Source organism: Dermochelys coriacea, chromosome 9 (genome assembly GCF_009764565.3).
Source record: "Dermochelys coriacea isolate rDerCor1 chromosome 9, rDerCor1.pri.v4, whole genome shotgun sequence".
NCBI classification, from domain to species: domain Eukaryota; kingdom Metazoa; phylum Chordata; order Testudines; family Dermochelyidae; genus Dermochelys; species Dermochelys coriacea.
In genome coordinates, this window is record NC_050076.1 from 43224107 (window position 1) to 43243138 (window position 19032).

At 38.8% G+C, this 19032-nt stretch overlaps 1 protein-coding gene across 2 annotated transcripts in view; it reads left to right on the plus strand.

Moving 5' to 3' along the window:
- CAB39 (calcium binding protein 39) overlaps nt 1–19032 on the plus strand; it is a 72324-nt gene that overhangs the window by 38339 nt on the left and 14953 nt on the right. For both annotated transcript variants that reach the window (XM_043492647.1, XM_038416770.2), the window contains exon 3: nt 15186–15350. In XM_043492647.1, coding sequence (XP_043348582.1) covers nt 15186–15350 — 165 coding nt within the window. The remainder of the gene's footprint in view (nt 1–15185; nt 15351–19032) is intronic.

Sequence of the window (19032 nt, forward strand, 5' to 3'; positions counted from 1 at the left end):
CAGGATATAAAATATTGACTTTCAAATCCACACTATACTAAACTGATAATTGTCCTTCCTCTGCAAAATTCCCTCTCTGGACTCAGTGACACTAAGAGACGCTTATCTCCTGCAACATATTGCTATAGTTCTTGAGGTCACTCACTCGCATCTAAATATTCAAAGTGAGGGTAAAAAAGGGCTCAAGGCCACAAGCGCACTTAATTCCTTTCCTTATTCTCTCATTACTATTCCTTTTCCCTGTTGGTAGTTTTAGCTTAATTTTTTAATGATTTAGTTTTACTATTTTTAACAAAAATATTTTATTGGCAATCTGCTTAGTGTAACTGTGTAGTTTAACCGAGTATCATCATAGTTTAGCTTATGGATCTAAAACGTGGATCACAACTGAAACTCAAAGACCTTCCAATCTAATTTGAAATGAAATAAGACAAGGCGGGTAACAAACAATAGGAGGAAACTGCGGAGGGCATATTTTAAAGTTACATAGTTCCAAATCATCAGATTTTTTTTCCTTTCATATAAACATATAGGTATTTTGTTGCACAACCAAAACATCACTGTTCGGTTGATTTCTTGTAGATGCCATATGTAATCAAGCATTATGCCTCCTGTCCAGTGGAAAAAAGTTGATGAATGTACATTTACTATCTGAAATGTCTGGGACAAGAGCATTCACCAAGAGACTTCTCAGAATAGGCTAGCTTTATCCTGTGGGCCCACCTGGGACAAACATACAGGCTGATGATCTTGAAAGCCCACTCTCTTGCCTCTGAATCTGAGACTAATCATGTTTGGTTTGAAAACAAGACATTTGAAAATCTAAGGAGTCAGATTTGTGTTTTGTTAGATTATACTACCCAAATAATTGTATCCCCAAATAGGAAACAGTTGTAGAGCTGTATACCTCCACGATAAGTTAATTTTTGTTTGTTTTTTAATACTTACTTTTTCTGCACTTAATTTTAAGACAGGTAAACAAATACATGCAATTTCATATTTTCCGTACACTTGGCCATGTGAAATTTAAAATGTGATCTAAAGATTACACAATGCAGTACAATAGAACTGGTTTATAGTGAAGACAAAGGGAAGCTCTGCCTTTTTAATGGATTGCAGTATGAAAATTTCAGTTCTGGTTAAAATGAACCTATGTTTATAGGGAAATTTTGTGGAAGAAAAGTTTTTGCAGTACAAAAGAATTCCACTGTAAACGTACATATTCTCTTCAGCTCTTATGGCTGAGACTCCAAACACAAAGTTTGAACATTTCTGCTATTGCACTGCATTAGCATAGTTTTTGTATTTAATATGTAGCTTATAATATTTCCCATGGAGCAGTAGCAGAAAATATTACTGTTACTATGACCTCATATTGTCCTGTTACTATTCTGATACACCATTTAATAAATTGATGCTCTTGGAAAGTAAGATTGTAAAGAGAAAATTTGAATAGAAGTTTTTTCAACTTTAAATGATAACCCTGACATTCCATTAGGAGGATGGTTTATCTTACACATTTTGCCTTTCTTTCACTCTCGGAAGATGGAAAGAGGCAGATTATAAGATGCTGGACAGTGTATGCACACGTTCACACAAAGCATGTGCTACATGATCAGCGTGGAAGAAATTTAGAGAGATACAAATACATGAGATATTAGAGATTGTGTCACATCTTTTTCAATACAAGAGTAGTCTTCCTAGTATCTGAACAAAATCTGTTTCATTATAGCTCAGAGTTCAAGGATTTTTTTTTAAGGGTAACAATTTATTCTCCAAAATTTATTTCTGAATGTTTTATAGATTTGCAGTACTTACTAGAAGACTGAAAATTGGCTAATTAGACACTAAATCTTTTGAAAAGGAAGCTGACACTACCTCTCTTGATACTTTCTTTGGTTTCGTCTACTCTGATTACATATCCTTGTGCCACTCTGCTGAAATGCAATCCATTCACTTCTTTCAGTCAGAGGGAGCAGCCTGCTGACGTAGATAGTTATTGGAGGGGGTGAGAAGGGTGGGGAGGAAGAATCTCTTCAGAAGATAGAAAATTGTTAACTCATGACTATAAACTTTAGACTAATCCTTGTGGATCACAATGTGCTATTAATAGTTTCCCCTTGTCCATGTATGTTCAGAACAGTGACAAAGGATTTTACTTTTGTTACTGTTTGGATGAGGAGAAAACTTTTCCCATATGTTTGGTTCCACTTGTTAGACTTGCTCTTCCCTACTTTCTGACTTTGTAATAATCTACTCTATGGCTCCAGTCTTGGCCATCCCCCTTGCCTTGACTCATCATTTGGGAACCGTTTGTCTAGATTGTCCATCAAGCGAGGTGAGGTAATATATTTTTTTGGACCAGCTTCTGTTGGTGAGAGAGATAAGCTTTTGATCTTACATAGAGCTTTTCTGATTCAGAGTTTGGAAGCTTGTTTCCCCCAACAACCGAAGTTGGTCCAATAAAAGATATTACCTCACCCACCTTGTGTCTCCAATATCCTGGAACCAACAACGCTACGACACTGCATATGTAGTCCATATCACAGAAGAGGGAGGGGAAATGTAACTTCCTGTCTAAGACCTTGAAATCAAAACCTTCCCTTACCTTTTAGCTAATGACTCCTTAAAATGGCCTGTACTGTATGTATGTACAATGCAGGATGCTGTTGTATCAGATCCTAATTTTCAAATTGAAATATAATGTCATATTGACTACAAGTCATAAATAAAGTTTTTATTGTAGTTTCATTCAGTTAGCTAACGTCTTACTTTACACTAAATCACTGTGAAATGCAGATGTATAAAGTCTGTTCACAGCTGAAGGAAAATTAAAGATTAACAACTTAACTGGTTCTCTGCCTTGTATGTTTCATGGAGCTGTTGGTCAGAGGGAGAAGTCAGTTATACAAAGTGGTTAGAAGTAATAAGTTAGAGAGTATGCACCTACACTAAGGAATCCGGTTCTTTAATATTGCCTTTACAAATGGGTCTCTACTGAAAAATTGGTGTAATTTTTACCTTAAAGTATAGATTAATAATGCTGATCCAGATTGGTGGTCGTAATGAGAGATTGTGCAGAAATGCATACATTTTAGCGGTATTTCCAAAACACACATTTATAATACTATAATAAGAAGAATTTAAATAAAATATTCAGTAACCTCAGTATTTTCCACCAGTTGCTGCTGTGTAGAATGCATTCTTTTGAGATAACAAATAGTAAATGCAGATTCAGAGCTACAGCTCATTAGCATTTATGATGCTTTTATAGCATAAAAGTGCAAAGACAATGTATTCTGTCCTTAGCTTAGATATTTAATGTGAATTTTCACCCTTAACCTTTTTCTCTCATTTCTATTAATTAAGATGATGCTTCTAAGCCCTCTTTCTTCATGAAAGATTTTGCAGCTCAAGAACTGTAGCTATGTAAACCCTCTAAACAAAATATTTGGGATTTGCATTGCTTAACTGTGGGGGAAACCTTAAGGGATGCAAGTGTCTATGTAAAATAGGCTCATGTGTCTCCAGTGCTATTTTGAGAGTAAACCATAGGGATGTTTATGGATATTGAAAGACATACAAACTGTTCTGGTATAATAAGTGATTTCGTACCTTGTATTTTAATTGATGCCCTAGTTTATTGAAGTGAACATGTTGTTGTTTGTTTCTTAAACCTCTTTTCCTTTATTTATATTTTAGTTTCGGACATTTACTTCACTGATTCCCAAATGTGGTCATTTTTTCCCAACTTTTTTTTTGTCAAACAGTGCTCTGTGCTCACTGTTTGCCAGCATTTAGTTAGAAAAGTGTACCTGGCTTATTCTGAGAAAAATGACAAATTTTCTGATGGCTGAATGTTAACCTTACCTTTCACTTGACTTTCTTCAATTTTCAGATCAGTTGCTTTGTATCTTTCAGTTTACACTGGGGACTCCTTACCCAAAGGAGGGAGCCATCAATGTTGAACATTTGTATAGCCCTTTCTGTTACATAGGAAAATCATAGCCAGTACTTTTGTAGGTGGCAATTCCTTTTCTTTGTACTAATATCTTAGTTAATTTTATTTTCACTTAGCACTCTAGTGTAGATATTTAGCTTACACTATAAACCTGTCTTAATGTCTATTAAGAGAAATTCCACAATACTATAATAGAGCTCTTCCTAGATCCCTGTAGTTGAATCAGTCTTACTTAATATTGGCTTTAAATACAATGAAACTGATCTTCAATGACCACACAAATTACCAGCAAAAATTAGTTGGATAGTAGCGCGAGTATAGTTAAGGTTAAGACGATCTTGCTGCTTTCTAGTAAAGGTGAAGCAAAATTGTACTTGGTATGTGTAGGAACATAGTTACTTTAGACTGAAAGTTGCCTAAGTCTTTTTTTTTTTTTTTTTTTAACTCCAGATAGTGTTTTGCCTAGGTTTCACTCTGACCATAATCCATCTAAAAGTGGCACTGATCATCATGAATGATCAGTTCCTCTAGAATATGACATGTAGGAGGACAGAGCTGGATTCTAGAAGGAGTTTGCCTTCTGGTTCTATTGTCTATAGAGTTAGATCAAGAGGAACATATGGAGAGGTTAGAGTCTTAGTAGTCAAGGTTGAGACTTGCTTTCCGTTATAAGATCAATTTTGCTTCTTCCTCTAAAATCCTCAGAAAATATACTTCAGATTTTTTATATGTAGTACATGGCCAGAGAATAATTTTTTAGTCCACAATTGAAGTGATTCAGACAAATAATTGTTGCGATATGGAACTTAGTCTATTTATTTATTTTGCTAATCATGTTTTGAAAATTCTAAGCTTTGTTTTTTAGGGTTTTTTTTGTTTTTTTGTTTTTTTTTGCCATGTCTTATCTCAAAAACAGCCTCTCCTAAGGACTTTGAATGAGGCTTAGTCAAAAGGTTTCTGCAAGCTCTGAGAGCATGGAAAACTATATTAAGTCATGGAAAGGCCTATTTGGGAAGTTATTCACTTGTATATTAACATCAGAGTGGCTTGTCAAGAATTCTGTAGGCTTTTTAAAAAGTATTAAATGTTTGGTGGAAACACAGGATTCTTTCTTTTAGTGTGTAATAGCTTAAATCTCTAGTCCTCTTCCTTGCAAGAGAGCCTTCAAGTATACCTGGTTGCTAGGGAGGTCCTCTCATGTTTTTTCCCAAAGGAGGAGAAAAAAAAATGAGAGCCACAGTCATTCTTATCCCTGTCAGTCTTGCCCAAAATGGCATCCCTGTTAGCCCCTGGTCACCCAAAGCTATTGGTATCTCTTTTTCCTTTTCACCCTTATGCCTAAATCACCCTTAAGGAGAACAGGCACTGTTTGAATCTTCATTGTTGGTTACTCTTTTCTGCTATGTGGACTTGGCTTCAGTGGCTGTGCCAGCAGTAGTCTCAACTGTCAATACCCTCCTCTTGATAGCTAATGCAGCTTCTCTCCCTCCTACCTGCCACTGTACACCCCTCAAAAAAAATGAAATACCCACTGAGCAGGATTTTTCCTGAAGACACTTCTGAATGTTTAAAGGACTATAAGAAATGTACTTATCCCATTCCACAATTTAGGGTTGACCGGGAGATGCAACAACTCTCGCCTATCTTCATGTCATTGGGCCTGGTGTGCCTAGCCTTATTTTCTACAGCAATCTTATTTCAGTGGGGCCCTTTAACAGCCAGACTTGAAATTTTTTTCCACTTTCTTCCCCCTAAAATTACATCCCGTGCAATTTAAAGGAATAAAACGGCTGTGTTTTGTTTGTTGTTTGCTATATTTATTTGGAATATTCAGTTAACTTTCTAATTTTGCAGAAGGAGTTGTGACACGTAGAGTTCATGTCCAGTCTCTATTTCTTGTTGCCATACTAAGGTCACATTGCAAATACTGTGACATTTTTATCTATAGGGAGGCAGCTGGGATTTGGAACAAGAATCAAAGGGAATCTGAGGCAGTATAAAAGAGTTGGAGACCTTAAGGTTCACAGGAGTCCCTGCTTTTTGCCTGTTTCAAAACTAGACTGTCTTACTTTTTAATTGTATGTTGGTTTTGCTGACTTTTAGGCTTCTCTACAGCTTTATAGGCCACAAAAAGGAACCTTCTTAACAAACTGCTTATTAGATAAATAGTGTTCTAAAAGCAATCATTCCCCCTTTTTATTAAGATTTCATGTACTTCCAATCATACAAGTGTAATTAAACCTGGAGTGTGTACGAACTTCATTGGCCCAGATCAGGTAATCATTATGCATTGGTGTGCTTATGAAGCATTGTGCTTGTTGAAGACACTAAGGGCAAACAGTATGTGTACAAAACCAGTTACAAATTAATTATTTGTAATGTTCATTTTTCAGTAATTTGTCAGCAAGCTAATGCTAGTGCAACATGCTTAAAACAGTAATTGTACTATAAAATATCACTCCTAGTTGTAAGTCGGGCAGTGAGCTTTTATAAAGTTACGTTATTGTGTTCGTATTTAGCTATATTCTTGAGGAAAAGATTTTAAAACAAGCAAGGTGCACTGATAAATTGGAGTAATTTCCCATGACAGTTCTTCTGAGGAGCAGACTATTCTTCAGACTTATTTCATAATAGGCAGTTTTGCCTCAGGATTTAGATTTTTCTAGTTAAAATGTAGCCTAAATCATCAGGTTTAATATTTTTATAAATAATTTAATTCTGAAACCCTTTGTTCTGTTTGATTCAGAAGGAAATAACCCACAAAACCTTCTCCACCTTGTTTTTTGAATATCAATCTGGTTGGTCTTAGAATGTCATATGAAGCCTTGTGGGCTGCTCCTTTAGTGGCTCCAAGAAAAACAACTTGTGTAAAGGTTTCAGAGTAGCAGCCGTGTTAGTCTGTATTCGCAAAAAGAAAAGGAGTACTTGTGGCACCTTAGAGACTAACAAATTTATTAGAGCATAAGCTTTCGTGAGCTACAGCTCACTTCATCGGATGACCAAATGCATCCGATGAAGTGAGCTGTAGCTCACGAAAGCTTATGCTCTAATAAATTTGTTAGTCTCTAAGGTGCCACAAGTACTCCTTTTCAACTTGTGTAAAGAGACTCTCATTACTCTGCAGAGTAAGCATATCCTGAAAAGATAATGATAAATGAAAACAAATCCACTCTGCAACTGCCATCTTCAGAGGTTGCATGCCTGGAAAGCAGGAGTGTCAATTGTGTCTCTGAGTGTAGTGAAAATCTTTATTAATCTCAATATTTTTGGTGGCATCTGTACCTTGATTCAAAGACTGTCTCATTAAGCGTGCACCAGCCGCAGGGGTACTAGAACATTCCAGCTAATTATTTTCTGTTCACGGTCTGCAAAGGAGCTATCTAATGATTCTAATTGACACAGTTTTATTGGTTGTAGCTTCTGTGACGCTGGCTGACCAGGTCATGCTACGGTATATTCAGGTCAATTCACTTGTGTAGATCAAAGTAATGATTAGATTATAAGAGTGTATTGGGCAGGGGTTTTCAAACTGAGGGGGATTGAACTCAGAAGCTTGCTGTGTGAAATGGGTCGCCAGTGCAAAAAGTTTGGGTGTTTAAATTTAATGAAAACTATTGGAACATTCTTTGCATTGTTTTCACTTATCTGTTCTTGTCATAATATAATAGCAAACATTTTGGCAAGGAATTCCACAGGTTGACACTGCGTTGTGTGAAGAAATACTTCCTTCTGTTTGTTTTAAACCTGCTGCCTGTTCATTTCATTGGGTGACCCCTGGTACTTGTGTTATGAGAAGGAGTAAAGAACTCTTCCTGATTCACTTTCTCCACACCAGTCAAGGTTTTATAGACCTCTGACCTATCCCCTCTTCATCTTTTCTTAGCTGAAAAGTCCTAGTCTTTTTAATCTCTCCTCATGTGGAAGCTGTTCCACACCCCTCATTTTTGTTGCCCTTGCACCTTTTCCAATTCCAATATATCTTTTCTGAGATGAGGTGCCCAGAATTGCACGCAGTATTAAGATGTGGGCATACCATGGATTTATATAGAGGCATTACTAAGTTTATGGAGGAGATGGTATAATGGGATTTTGGTAAGTAATTGATCTTTAAATATTCAGGGTAAATAGGACTAATCCCCTGAAATGGGATATTAGATGGGTGGGATCTGAGTTACCCAGGAAAGAATTTTCTGTAGTATCTGGCTGGTGAATCTTGCCCATATGCTCAGGGTTTAGCTGATCACCATATTTGGGGTCGGGAAGGAATTTTCCTCCAGGGCAGATTGGAGAGGCCCTGGAGGTTTTTCGCCCTCCTCTGTAGCCTGGGGCATGGGTGACTTGAGGGAGGCTTCTCTGCTCCTTGAAGTCTTTAAAACACGATTTAAGGACTTCAATAGCTCAGACATAGGTGAGGTTTTTTGTAGGAGTGGGTGGGTGAGATTCTGTGGCCTGCGCTGTGCAGGAGTCGGACTAGATGATCAGAATGGTCCCTTCTGACCTTAGTATCTATGAATCTATTTTGCCACAAGTACTCCTTTTCTATTTACATTGTAAATACCCCTGTAACTAAATAAGTCATCAATAGACATCAAAGAAGCATTGGGGAATGCTAATGAAGGTCTTTATCAGAAAAGGTGCAAATTTCAGAGCAAATGGGCATTGTGGTGGGGGCCTGAGGTCAAAGACTCAAAGTGCATTCCACACTCATCAAAGGAAAAGCCCATGTGGGTAGAGACACTGTCAGTTTGCTTTCTGTGTGAAAATACTGTAAATATGGATTCAAAGAAAGGTCCTTTGTATCTGGACTGTTTGGATTCTAACAGGGCTGAATAACGGAACGAGAAGATGGAGATTCCCAGAATTATTCTGGGTGGCAGTTTTACATCTGTGCCATCATATGGAGTTACAAACTGTGATTTATCTGTTATATTTTACCTGCTTTAACCTCTCATTAACTCTCTTTTCTTTGCTAATAAATCTTAAGTTAGTCTATTATAGATTTGGTTGCCAGCATTGTCTTTGGTGTAAGATCTGGGATAAGTGACTAATCCCTTAGGACTGGGAGAAATCTGATGTGGTGTGATTTTTTTGTTTTAATAACCTTTTATCACAAAGTTGAGTTTGTCTGGGTGGCAAAAAGGACTGGAGGACTGTCTGCGACTCTGTGATAAGAGTGGTATAGTGATCCAGGAGTTCACATTGGTTACTGGTTTGGTGAAATTTAATTACAGAACATACCATCAATTTGTGGTGTCTACTCTTTTTTTCCTGACAGTCAGCCCTGAGGTAGGCACTCATAATAGTGAGCCACTCCAGACAGCGTGACCGCTTCTATTCAGGGATCCTTTAGTATCCTTTATCCAGACTTTAGTCAGTCCCAGTGTTCAGTTTCTGTTTTGATAATTTGTCACAAACACCAATAGTGCATACTGATATGATCCTGAGCAAGCTGTATCAAACTTGAGTTGCTATGTCTAGGGCTTGTGATAGACTATGCTAAAGGTTTGTGTCTGCAGCAGGCAGATAGATTTACATAGGAGCCCTAACACAAATGGTGCAAAATACTCAAAACAAAACAAAAAAATCCTTCAGCTACATCTATATCATCTCAGCCATCTGTGTCCTCCAAGCCACAGTTTTGATGGCTTGGTAAAGAGTCTCTGTCATCAAATCAATAAGGTTTTACAGCTGCAACACCTTACCTTCCCTCCCTTCCACCTTTTGGATGTCACCTCTCTTATTTTAGGCTGCATGGAAGAACATAACATTGGACAAATAGGTTTGGGAAGCCATAACATCTGGTTATGCTGTCTATTTCAAATCTGTCCCTTCTGCCCATTCTCCCTCAGAAAGAATAGAGGGTGGAGGATAATTTTGGACCTCAAGTCTCTAAACAGATATGTAAAATAGAGGAAATTCAGGATGGTGACCCATGCAGCAATAATTTCCTCTTTAGAATTAGAAGATTGGTGTGCGACCCTCAAGCTACAAGATGCATATTTTTATGTCGCTATTCACCCTTCACTCAAGAGGTTTCTTAGTTTTCTAATGAACGATGAGCACTATCATTCTGCCTGAGGGTATTCTCATCGATTCTGGCAGTAGTTGCTGCCCTCTTAGGTCTTTTGGGTATTACCAGTTTCCCATATCTGTACAATTGGTTGATGGGGGTAAATCGTATCAGGAAGTGTTAGTGTCAGTAAAGGTGGTGTTGGTCTGTTTCACAACCTGGGCCTTCATGTCAATCTTGAAAAGTCTATTTGACTCCACTACAACTTTTAGACATCCCATAGACAGCTGTAAAGACATCAACTTCTAAGGGCTTGTCTACACTACACAATTTTGGTACAACTATACTAGCAGCTCTAGTTTTAGAAACGTTAATTACCCTTAGTGAAATAAGGTATATCAATATAATCACCTTTATACCAGCATAACTGCATCCACATTAGACTAATAGATTTTAAGGTCAGAAGGGACCATCATGATCATCTAGTCTAGGGGCTGTGAAACTTCATTGCACTGTGTGACCCCTTTTGACAATAAAAATTACTACACAACCCCAGGAGGGGGGATCGAAGCCTGAGCCTGCCCAAGCCCCGCTGCCCTAGGCGAGGAGGCCAAAGCTGAAGCCCAAGGGTTTCAGCCCCAGGCAGCGGATGGGTGGGGAGGCCTGTAACCTGAGCTACACAGCCCAGATCTGAAGTCCTTAGGCTTCAGCCCCAAGTGGTGGGGCTTGGGCTTCAGCTTTGGCCCCGGGTCCCAGCAAGTCTAATGCCAGCCCTGGCGACCTCATTAAAACAGAGTCGTGACCCACTCTGGGGTCCTGAGCCACAGTTTGGGAACCGCTGATCTAGTCTGACCACTTGCAAACTGCAGGCCACAGAACTTCACCTACCCACTCCTGTAATAGACTTCTAACCTCTGGCTGAGTTATTGAAGTCCTCAAATCATGGTTTAAACACTTCAAGTTACAGAGACTCCACCATTTACCCTAGTTTAAACCTACAAGTGACTTGTGCCCCATGCTGCAGAGGAAGGTGAAAAACACCCAGGGTCTCTGCCAATCTGATCCAGGAGGAAATTCCTTCTTGACCGCAAATATAGAGATCAGTTAGAGTGACCCTGAGCATGTGATCAAGTCCCACCAGCCACATACCTATGCAAAAATTATCTGTAGTAACTTAGAGCCCTCCCCATCTAGTGTCCCATCACCAGCCATTCGAGATGCACACTGCTAGCAGGCACAGATTGACTGCATGCCATTGTAGGCAGTCTCATCATACCATCCCCTTCATAAACTTACCAAGCTCAGTCTTGAAGTCAGTTAGGTTTTTTGCCCTCACTGTTCCCTTTGGAAAGCTGTTCCAGAACTTCACTCATCTGATGGTTAGAAACCTTCACCTAATTTCAAGCCAAAACTTGTTGGATATAAATTTGCCATCATTTGTTCTTGTGTCCAAATTGGCACTTAACTTAAATAACTCCTCTCCCTCCGTGGTATTTATCCCTCTGATGTATTTATAGAAAGCAATCATATCTCCCTCAGCCTTCTTTCAGTTAGACTGAACAAGACAAGCTCGAAGTCGTCTCCCATAAGGTAGGTTTTTCCTAGTAGCCCTTCTCTATACCTGTTCCAGTTTGAATTCATCTTTCTTAAACATGGGAGACCAGAACTGCTCGCTGTATTCTAGATGGGGTCTCACCAGTGCTTTGTATAGTGGTACTAACACTTTTCTGTCTCTACTGGAAATACCTCTCCTAATGCATCCTGGGACTGCATGTGGCTGTGAAAAAGGCTAATCACATGGCAATTCAGTCATCCTGTGATGAACACCAATATACCCAGGTCTTTCACATGCCCGCTGTCCCTTCCAATGGATGAGTCCCAAGCTTATAGCAGAAATTCTTGTTAGTGAAAATAGTCTCTATCCTGCATGACCTTTCTATCAAATTTCATCCCATTTCTATTACTCCAGTTTACAAGGTGGTGCAGATCATCTTGTATGATATTCTGGTCCTCCTGTGTATTGGCAATACCTCCCAACTTTGTGTCATCCACAGATTTTATTAGCATGCTCCCAAATTTTGTGCCAAGTTCAGTAATAATAACATTAAATAAGATTGGTCCCAAGACTGATCCATGAATAACTCCACGAGTAACCGCCCTCCAGTCTACAGTTCACCTCTCAGTATGACCTGTTGTAGTCTCCCTTCTAACCAGTTTTTTATCCACCTTTCAGTTCTCATATTAATCCCCATCTTCTCCAATTTAACTAATCATTTCCCATGTGGAATTGTATCAGATGCCTTACTGAAGTCCCAGGTATATTATAGCTACTGCATTTCCTGTGTTTGAAAAGATCAGTTACTAGAGAGTTGTACTGCTTTAAATGTGTCTATTTCTCTATAGATACAATTCTGGTGGTACAAAATCTGTGTGTAAGACTGTCCCGAATTTTTCCTCACTCCCTAAAACAGCTCCAGTCTGCAAGCAAATGGAATCGTGTTTTCCCTCTGACTGGTGAGCAGCAAGGTCTGGAATTTGTTGGTCTGAGTGTTTGACTCAAGATCATCATTAAGTATACCATAACCTCCAGAAGGCTCTCCTTAGAACACTGAGAACTACAGTTGTCTGTAGTACATTGATGAAGAGGTAACTCACCTTGTGCAATAACTGGAGTTCAAGATGTGTCCCCCCTGTGCGTGCTCCACTTCAGATGCACCAGCACCCTGCACCTTTGATCAGAGATTTTTGGTAGCAGCATCTGTTCGGCCCACACAAGTGCTTCACACATCTTTATCCACTGTACCAAGGCTATATAGGGCTGCGCAGGTGAACTCGCCTCAGCTCCTTCTCCACCGCAAAGTCCCATAAGGGAGACATTGAAGCACAGCAGGAGGGCAGGCAGTGGAGCACCCACAAAGACATGAATATCAAAGAAGTCAAGTTACTGCAGAGGTGAGTAACCACTCCTTTGAGTAGTGTCGCTGTGGGTGCTTCACATTAGGTGACTCCTGAGCAGTACCCACCTAAGGAGGTGGAAGGTTCGGAGAAGCGTTCAATATGGAAGAGAGAACTGTATTACCTGCAGCAGCATCTGATCTTGCCACAGCTACCAATGCATAACTAGCAAAAGCATGAACAGACGACCAAATTGGCACTCTACAGAAGTCTGCAATTGATATACCCTTAAGTAAGGTTATAGATGCAGACAGTGCTATTGTAGAATGCTGTTACTCTCAAACCCTGAGTTCTGTTGTAACAGATCTAAATACAACCGGAGATGTCCTATAATTTTTGTTTCAAAATTACTGAACCCTTGTTTCTGTCTGCAATAGATACAAATAGTGTAGGAGAGCTTCTAAATTGGTTGTTCCTATCTAGGCAAAAGGCTAATGCCCTCTTGACACCTAGGAAATGGAATATGGCTTCTTGACTAGTACAATGTGGTTTCTTGGGGAGGTTGGGCAAAGAAGAGATGAATGGTTTGATTTACATGAAATTCTCGGGACATCTTAGCTAAAGATCTTGGATAGGCCCACAGCGACACTTATTCTGTGGTGAATACTGCAAATGCAGGGGTCTAACATTAAAGTCCCCAGTTCTCCACGTCTAGCCTCCAGTTCTCAAACCCTTTGGGTAGAAGTGATACCTAACCAGAAAGCTACCTGCACAGATAAATCTATTAAAGGCCATGTAGCTAATGGCTAAAAAGGAAGCATCATAAGGCAATTAAGGACTAGGTTCAAGTCCCAGCTAGGAGTAGGATCTCTGATCTGTGGGAAGCAATTTGACAAACCTCTTAGGAATCTTGCCATAGTTGGGTGAGGGAAGAGTGGAAAAACGTCGTATGGGTGTGTGAAGAGCTGTTATTGCCACTAAGTGAACCCTAATGAAATTCGTAGAAAGACGCAATGTTTTCAATTCCAACAGGTAATCCAATACCATAGGAAGAGGAGAGTGAGTCAGCGAAATCTGATGACTGCTACACCAAAAATGATAGTTTCCATTTCTGGAGATATTTCTTGTAGATTCTTTTCTACTATTTCATAAAACGTGTTGTACCTCTGACAAACAAGATCTCTCTAGTTCTGACAATTGTTGAGGAACCATGTTTGGAGCCTTAGAATATGTAGGTTGGGGTGACCTATTCGACTTGCATCTTGAATCAATAAAAGAGGACTGATCAGAAGACACCACAGAGGGCAAGAAGAGAATCTGATTAGATAGGGATACCAAACTCGTCTTGGCCAAGTTAATGCAATCAATAGTACTCCGTCCAACTCTTGTTTGATCTTGTTGAGAACTTTTAACAGTAATGGTGTCAGTGGATACACATACAAAAGACTCTTCAGCCATGGGATGAGAAAAGCAACTTCTAGGGATTGGGGTTGAGACCCCTTCTTGAACAATACCTGATGCATTTTGATCAGGTTCGTCCAACACTTGAGTGACTGTATAACCCACTATAGAACAGACAGTAACCTGCCTACCTTACCTTTGCTTGGTTTGTAAACCATTCAAAACCATCCCTGTAGACCTTGGAGATGTAATTGGCATGTTGCACTACAAAGACACAAGCTGACATATGTCCCAGCAGTTGAAGACATCTCTGTTACCTGAAAACTGGTGATGAGATTTGCTAGTGCAAGAAATCTACTGGAAGGAAAGCACACTCTGCTTCTTCAGACTTGTATCAACTGAAATGGAAATGTTCTTTTCATATTGACTGATATGGAAACCTAACAGCATAAAGGAGACTCGATAGGCACACAGTTTATAGAAATGTATTTACCTGAGCAATTTATTAGTGATGGGAGTATTTCCAGGTAATGTTTTCTGGGTTGATCACATGCACAAATCCATTGGGATTATAGATTGGGAGCAATTTGGCTCTTCTTTATCTTCTCTATATTATTACTGAAATGGTTTCTGTAAGTGCACGGTTGAGTGGATGAAGAAAGGGAAGATGTTTTCATAATTCACTGTATTGTCAAAGGAGTCTCTTGCATTTTGCCTCTAGGTCAGATTAGTTATATATGTACCAAATAATAGTTTTAATCCCCAGAGTCTCAGGATTTTTTACAGGTGATGTGATTTTTTTTTTTTAAATGAAAGTTTGCAGTTGATCAGAACAAAACACTGTAAGGTTTACAAAGACAAGCAGAATTCTTTCAGCTTTGAAAGTCACTGTATCTGCTCTTTATTTTGTTTCTTCAGGCCACTGAAGAGGTTTCGAAAAATCTGGTTGCCATGAAGGAAATATTATATGGCACAAATGAAAAAGAGCCACAAACAGAAGCTGTGGCACAGCTTGCTCAAGAACTGTACAACAGTGGTCTTCTTAGCACCCTAGTAGCTGACTTACAACTTATTGATTTTGAGGTAAGAAAATATTTACAAAACTTCATGAGCCACACATATGATAAGTTGCTTTCTGGCCATCGGAATTCCTATTTAATTTGAATAAGAGGTTCACTTCCTATCTACACAGTTTTATTTTTTCAGTGCTGCTAATGATCGCAATTGTATTTTAAGATTTAATTAGGAAACATTGCTACAAACTACTTGGTAAATTAACCAGATGCATGAGATTAACGTTCTGAGTTTGGAAGGATAGATCACATAAAAATGAAAAGAAGATGAACAGCTCAAATCTTTATCCCAAAACTCTAATAGAGGTGTTTCTTAATCTTTAATGTAATTTAATTGCTGTGTCAGGGAAAGATTAAAATCCTAGATAGTATTAATGCCATAATGCCCATAGTCTAATTTAAATCTTTTGAGTTATTACAGTATAATACCGAGTCACATGACTATTCTTTATCCTTTCATTAAAAAGTTTATATTAATGCTGTCACTAATTAGCCATTTTTAAAATCTTTAATACTCCTCTCCCTATAGGAAACAAAAGCATATTTTTTTTACATTCTCCCTAATCATTTTTCTATTCAGACAGGAAAGTCAGATTTTATTGATCACTCCAAAATATGAACATTAATTTTATCTTTCTGCAAGTTTTTATTTGTTGCTCAACACTATATATTTGAGCACTTCATACACAATAATTAATGTCTCTTCACAACACCACTTTGAGATGTGGAAGTAGTATCATAATCCTCATTTTATGGCTGGGGAACTGAGGTACAGTCCGATTTAGGGCTTGTCTATGTGGTAGCTCAGTGTGGACTATGGGATCTGAATTGTAGAGTGCACTAATGTGTTGTGCTCTGACTGCTCCATGTAGACCCTTCTGGCGACACACTAACGCCCCTCTGCTATGTAGACAAGCCCATGGTAACTTTCCTACAAGTTGCAGAAGAAGTCTATGGCAGAGCTGGCAACAGAGCCCAGAACTCTAGTGTCTTGACTAGGCTATCCTGCTCATTTAAGGTTGCTATAAAATTATACTGTTCATAAAAAAAAAAAAAAAAAAAAAAGTTGTCCAGGAAGCAAACACAACAGTCTAAAGCGATGTTGTAGTGTTACATTCCAGAATTAAGTTAACTTTCTTCCCCAACGCCCCAGAATATTGTTTGATTCTGTTACCGTTTGGTCCTTTAAATCTGACATGCGCTGAATTTCCTATAAAGTACATTCCAGAGTAGGTTCATCCATACATGTCTCTAGATAACAAAAACCCAAGGAAATTCAGAGTGAAAGCAATTGAGATGGTCCCTGGTTATTGAGGGAAAGATCTTGAGAAATCACATCTGGATTCTGCTGACTTTTAAGATCTTTATCAGTACAATTTTTAGTCGTTACGGTTATTTGGAAAGCATTCTTCTGGTGATGGACAGTGGTTGTGTACAAATTGGTTTTATTAGATCTGTAATGGCATGGGATTGCATAGGATTGCTCTGTATTAGAGGTAGCTGTACGTTTCAGACTGCGGGGGCTGCTGATGGTAATAGCCTCCTATTTTTGGATTCCCAACTGCTCTGTTACTTGAGAAGGATGTGGCTTTTCCTTGCTAAGATAAATATTAGAGAGACAAGGTGGGTGAAGTGATATTTTTTTATTGGACCAACTTTTGTTGGTGAGAAAGACAAGCTTTCCAGAGCTCTTTTTCAGGTCATGTTAAGAGCCATTCATGTTGGACTACAGCTGTGGTTCTCAAACTTTTGTATTGGTGATCCCTTCCACGTAGCAAGCCCCTGAGTGTGACCTCCCTTTCAATTTAAACACTTTAAAATATATTTAACACCATTATAAATGCTGGAGGCAAAGTGGGGTTTGGGGTGGAGGCTGACAGCTCACGACCCCCCATGTAATAACCTCGCGACCCCCTGAGAGGTCCCGACCCTCAGTTTGAGAACCCCTAGACTACAGCCATGGTCTTTAATGTAGAATGTGGCAGTATGCTTACCTAATGTTGTGGGCTGATGTTAGCACACCTGTGCTTCACCACCTGCACTAACTTCCCATCAATTACTGAGCACAATTCAAGATCTTGGTTTTAGTCTCTTAAGCTGTGTGTGTCTTCGACCTTACTATTTTTTGAGACAACTATGTCCAAAGCTGAAAACAGATGAGAGATTTTTGCTGATGTTTCTTTGCTCCTTCTGGTGGTATGACAGAACCTGAAGTCATTTGTGCATGGATTCGTGCATGGATTGACTAAGTATTTGTTTGACTGTGGCTCGTTCCTGGGGGAGTTATCTTTATAAATTGGGATGATTGAGAGGGATTTTTTTTTGACTGTTGTGCTCTGTCTACACTGAATTTGACTCTAAATACCACGGTGGTGGGACCCCTAATGTAAATGAAATTATTTTAGGTCCTCATTAAGAAATTCCCTTGAAACATCCAATCCTTATTCTAATATTAACATTTGTTTGGAATTTTGTCTATATGTAGAAATGTTTTTTCATGTAAGGCAATCAACGAAACTATTCAAAGAGCAATAACTTGTCAATTAGTTTCCTGCTGACTTGTATTAAAGTATCTGTCGGTGGGAGTAATTGCATCCTTTGAAAAGTTTTTTTAAAAAGACAGAAAAAACAAAACCTTTTGGCATCAGGGAGATGGAATCCAACAGTCCTGGCACACTTTTACTCTTCACCTCTGGGAATCATGACTGTTGGCATTTGTATGTGTCCTTGTTAAATAGACCCTTGCATCACTTGGACGTAATAGATGCTTCTAACAATAACTAGATTTGGAATTACTGTGTACCATCACCAGCTCAATTATATGAATAAAGAGGGGGAGCTCTTGCTGGCGGTAAATAGGGGGAATAATGAGATTCTGGGCAAAATTGTCAGTGTTAGTGGATGAGACTTGATGGCTATATTTCTCAAAACACTGCTCTACTCATTACCAGAACAAAGGGTTCTGATGCTGCTTTGGGCAGGCTTTCAATAGAATTATAAATCAGAAAACAAGCATTTACAAAACAAACTAACACTTATATCCTGACAACAATACTGCAGCAAACTCTCCATGCTAATTAACAAACAAAAATGTCATTTTTTGAAGACTGTGATCTTCCTGGGTTTTTCTAAAAAATTGATTTATTTTCTACTCATGAAGCATCCATTGCCACAGCATCAGGAGTCTGATACTATAATTAAAATAAATCTAAAATAATAAGCTATAGTTCTGTCATATCTGTTGGAAGCATCCATAAACTGTAAGGTGTATTTCTTTATCTTAGAGCTTATAGATTCATAGATACTAAGGTCAGAAGGGACCATTCTGATCATCTAGTCCGACCTCCTGCACAGCGCAGGCCACAGAACCTCACCCACCCACTCCTACTGATTCAGATGTTGCCAGGATAAGTTCATTCTGCAAACAAAGATCATCAATAATGGTTTGCTTCTCGTCTCAGATTATAAAATTCAAGTAACCATGATTAAGAGTTACTTAACAGATCTTTATTGCCAGGTCAGGACCTGTAGCTAGATCCTGTTCTGCCCAAGATGGTAACCAGCTCCTTGAGCTGCATATAGAAACAAATAACTCCAAGTCCTCTTAAAGGGTAATTTGAAGCAGTGTTTACACACACTGTTAGGCACTCCTGCTAACTGGCCCAAAGTAACAATGAATTGAATATGATTCC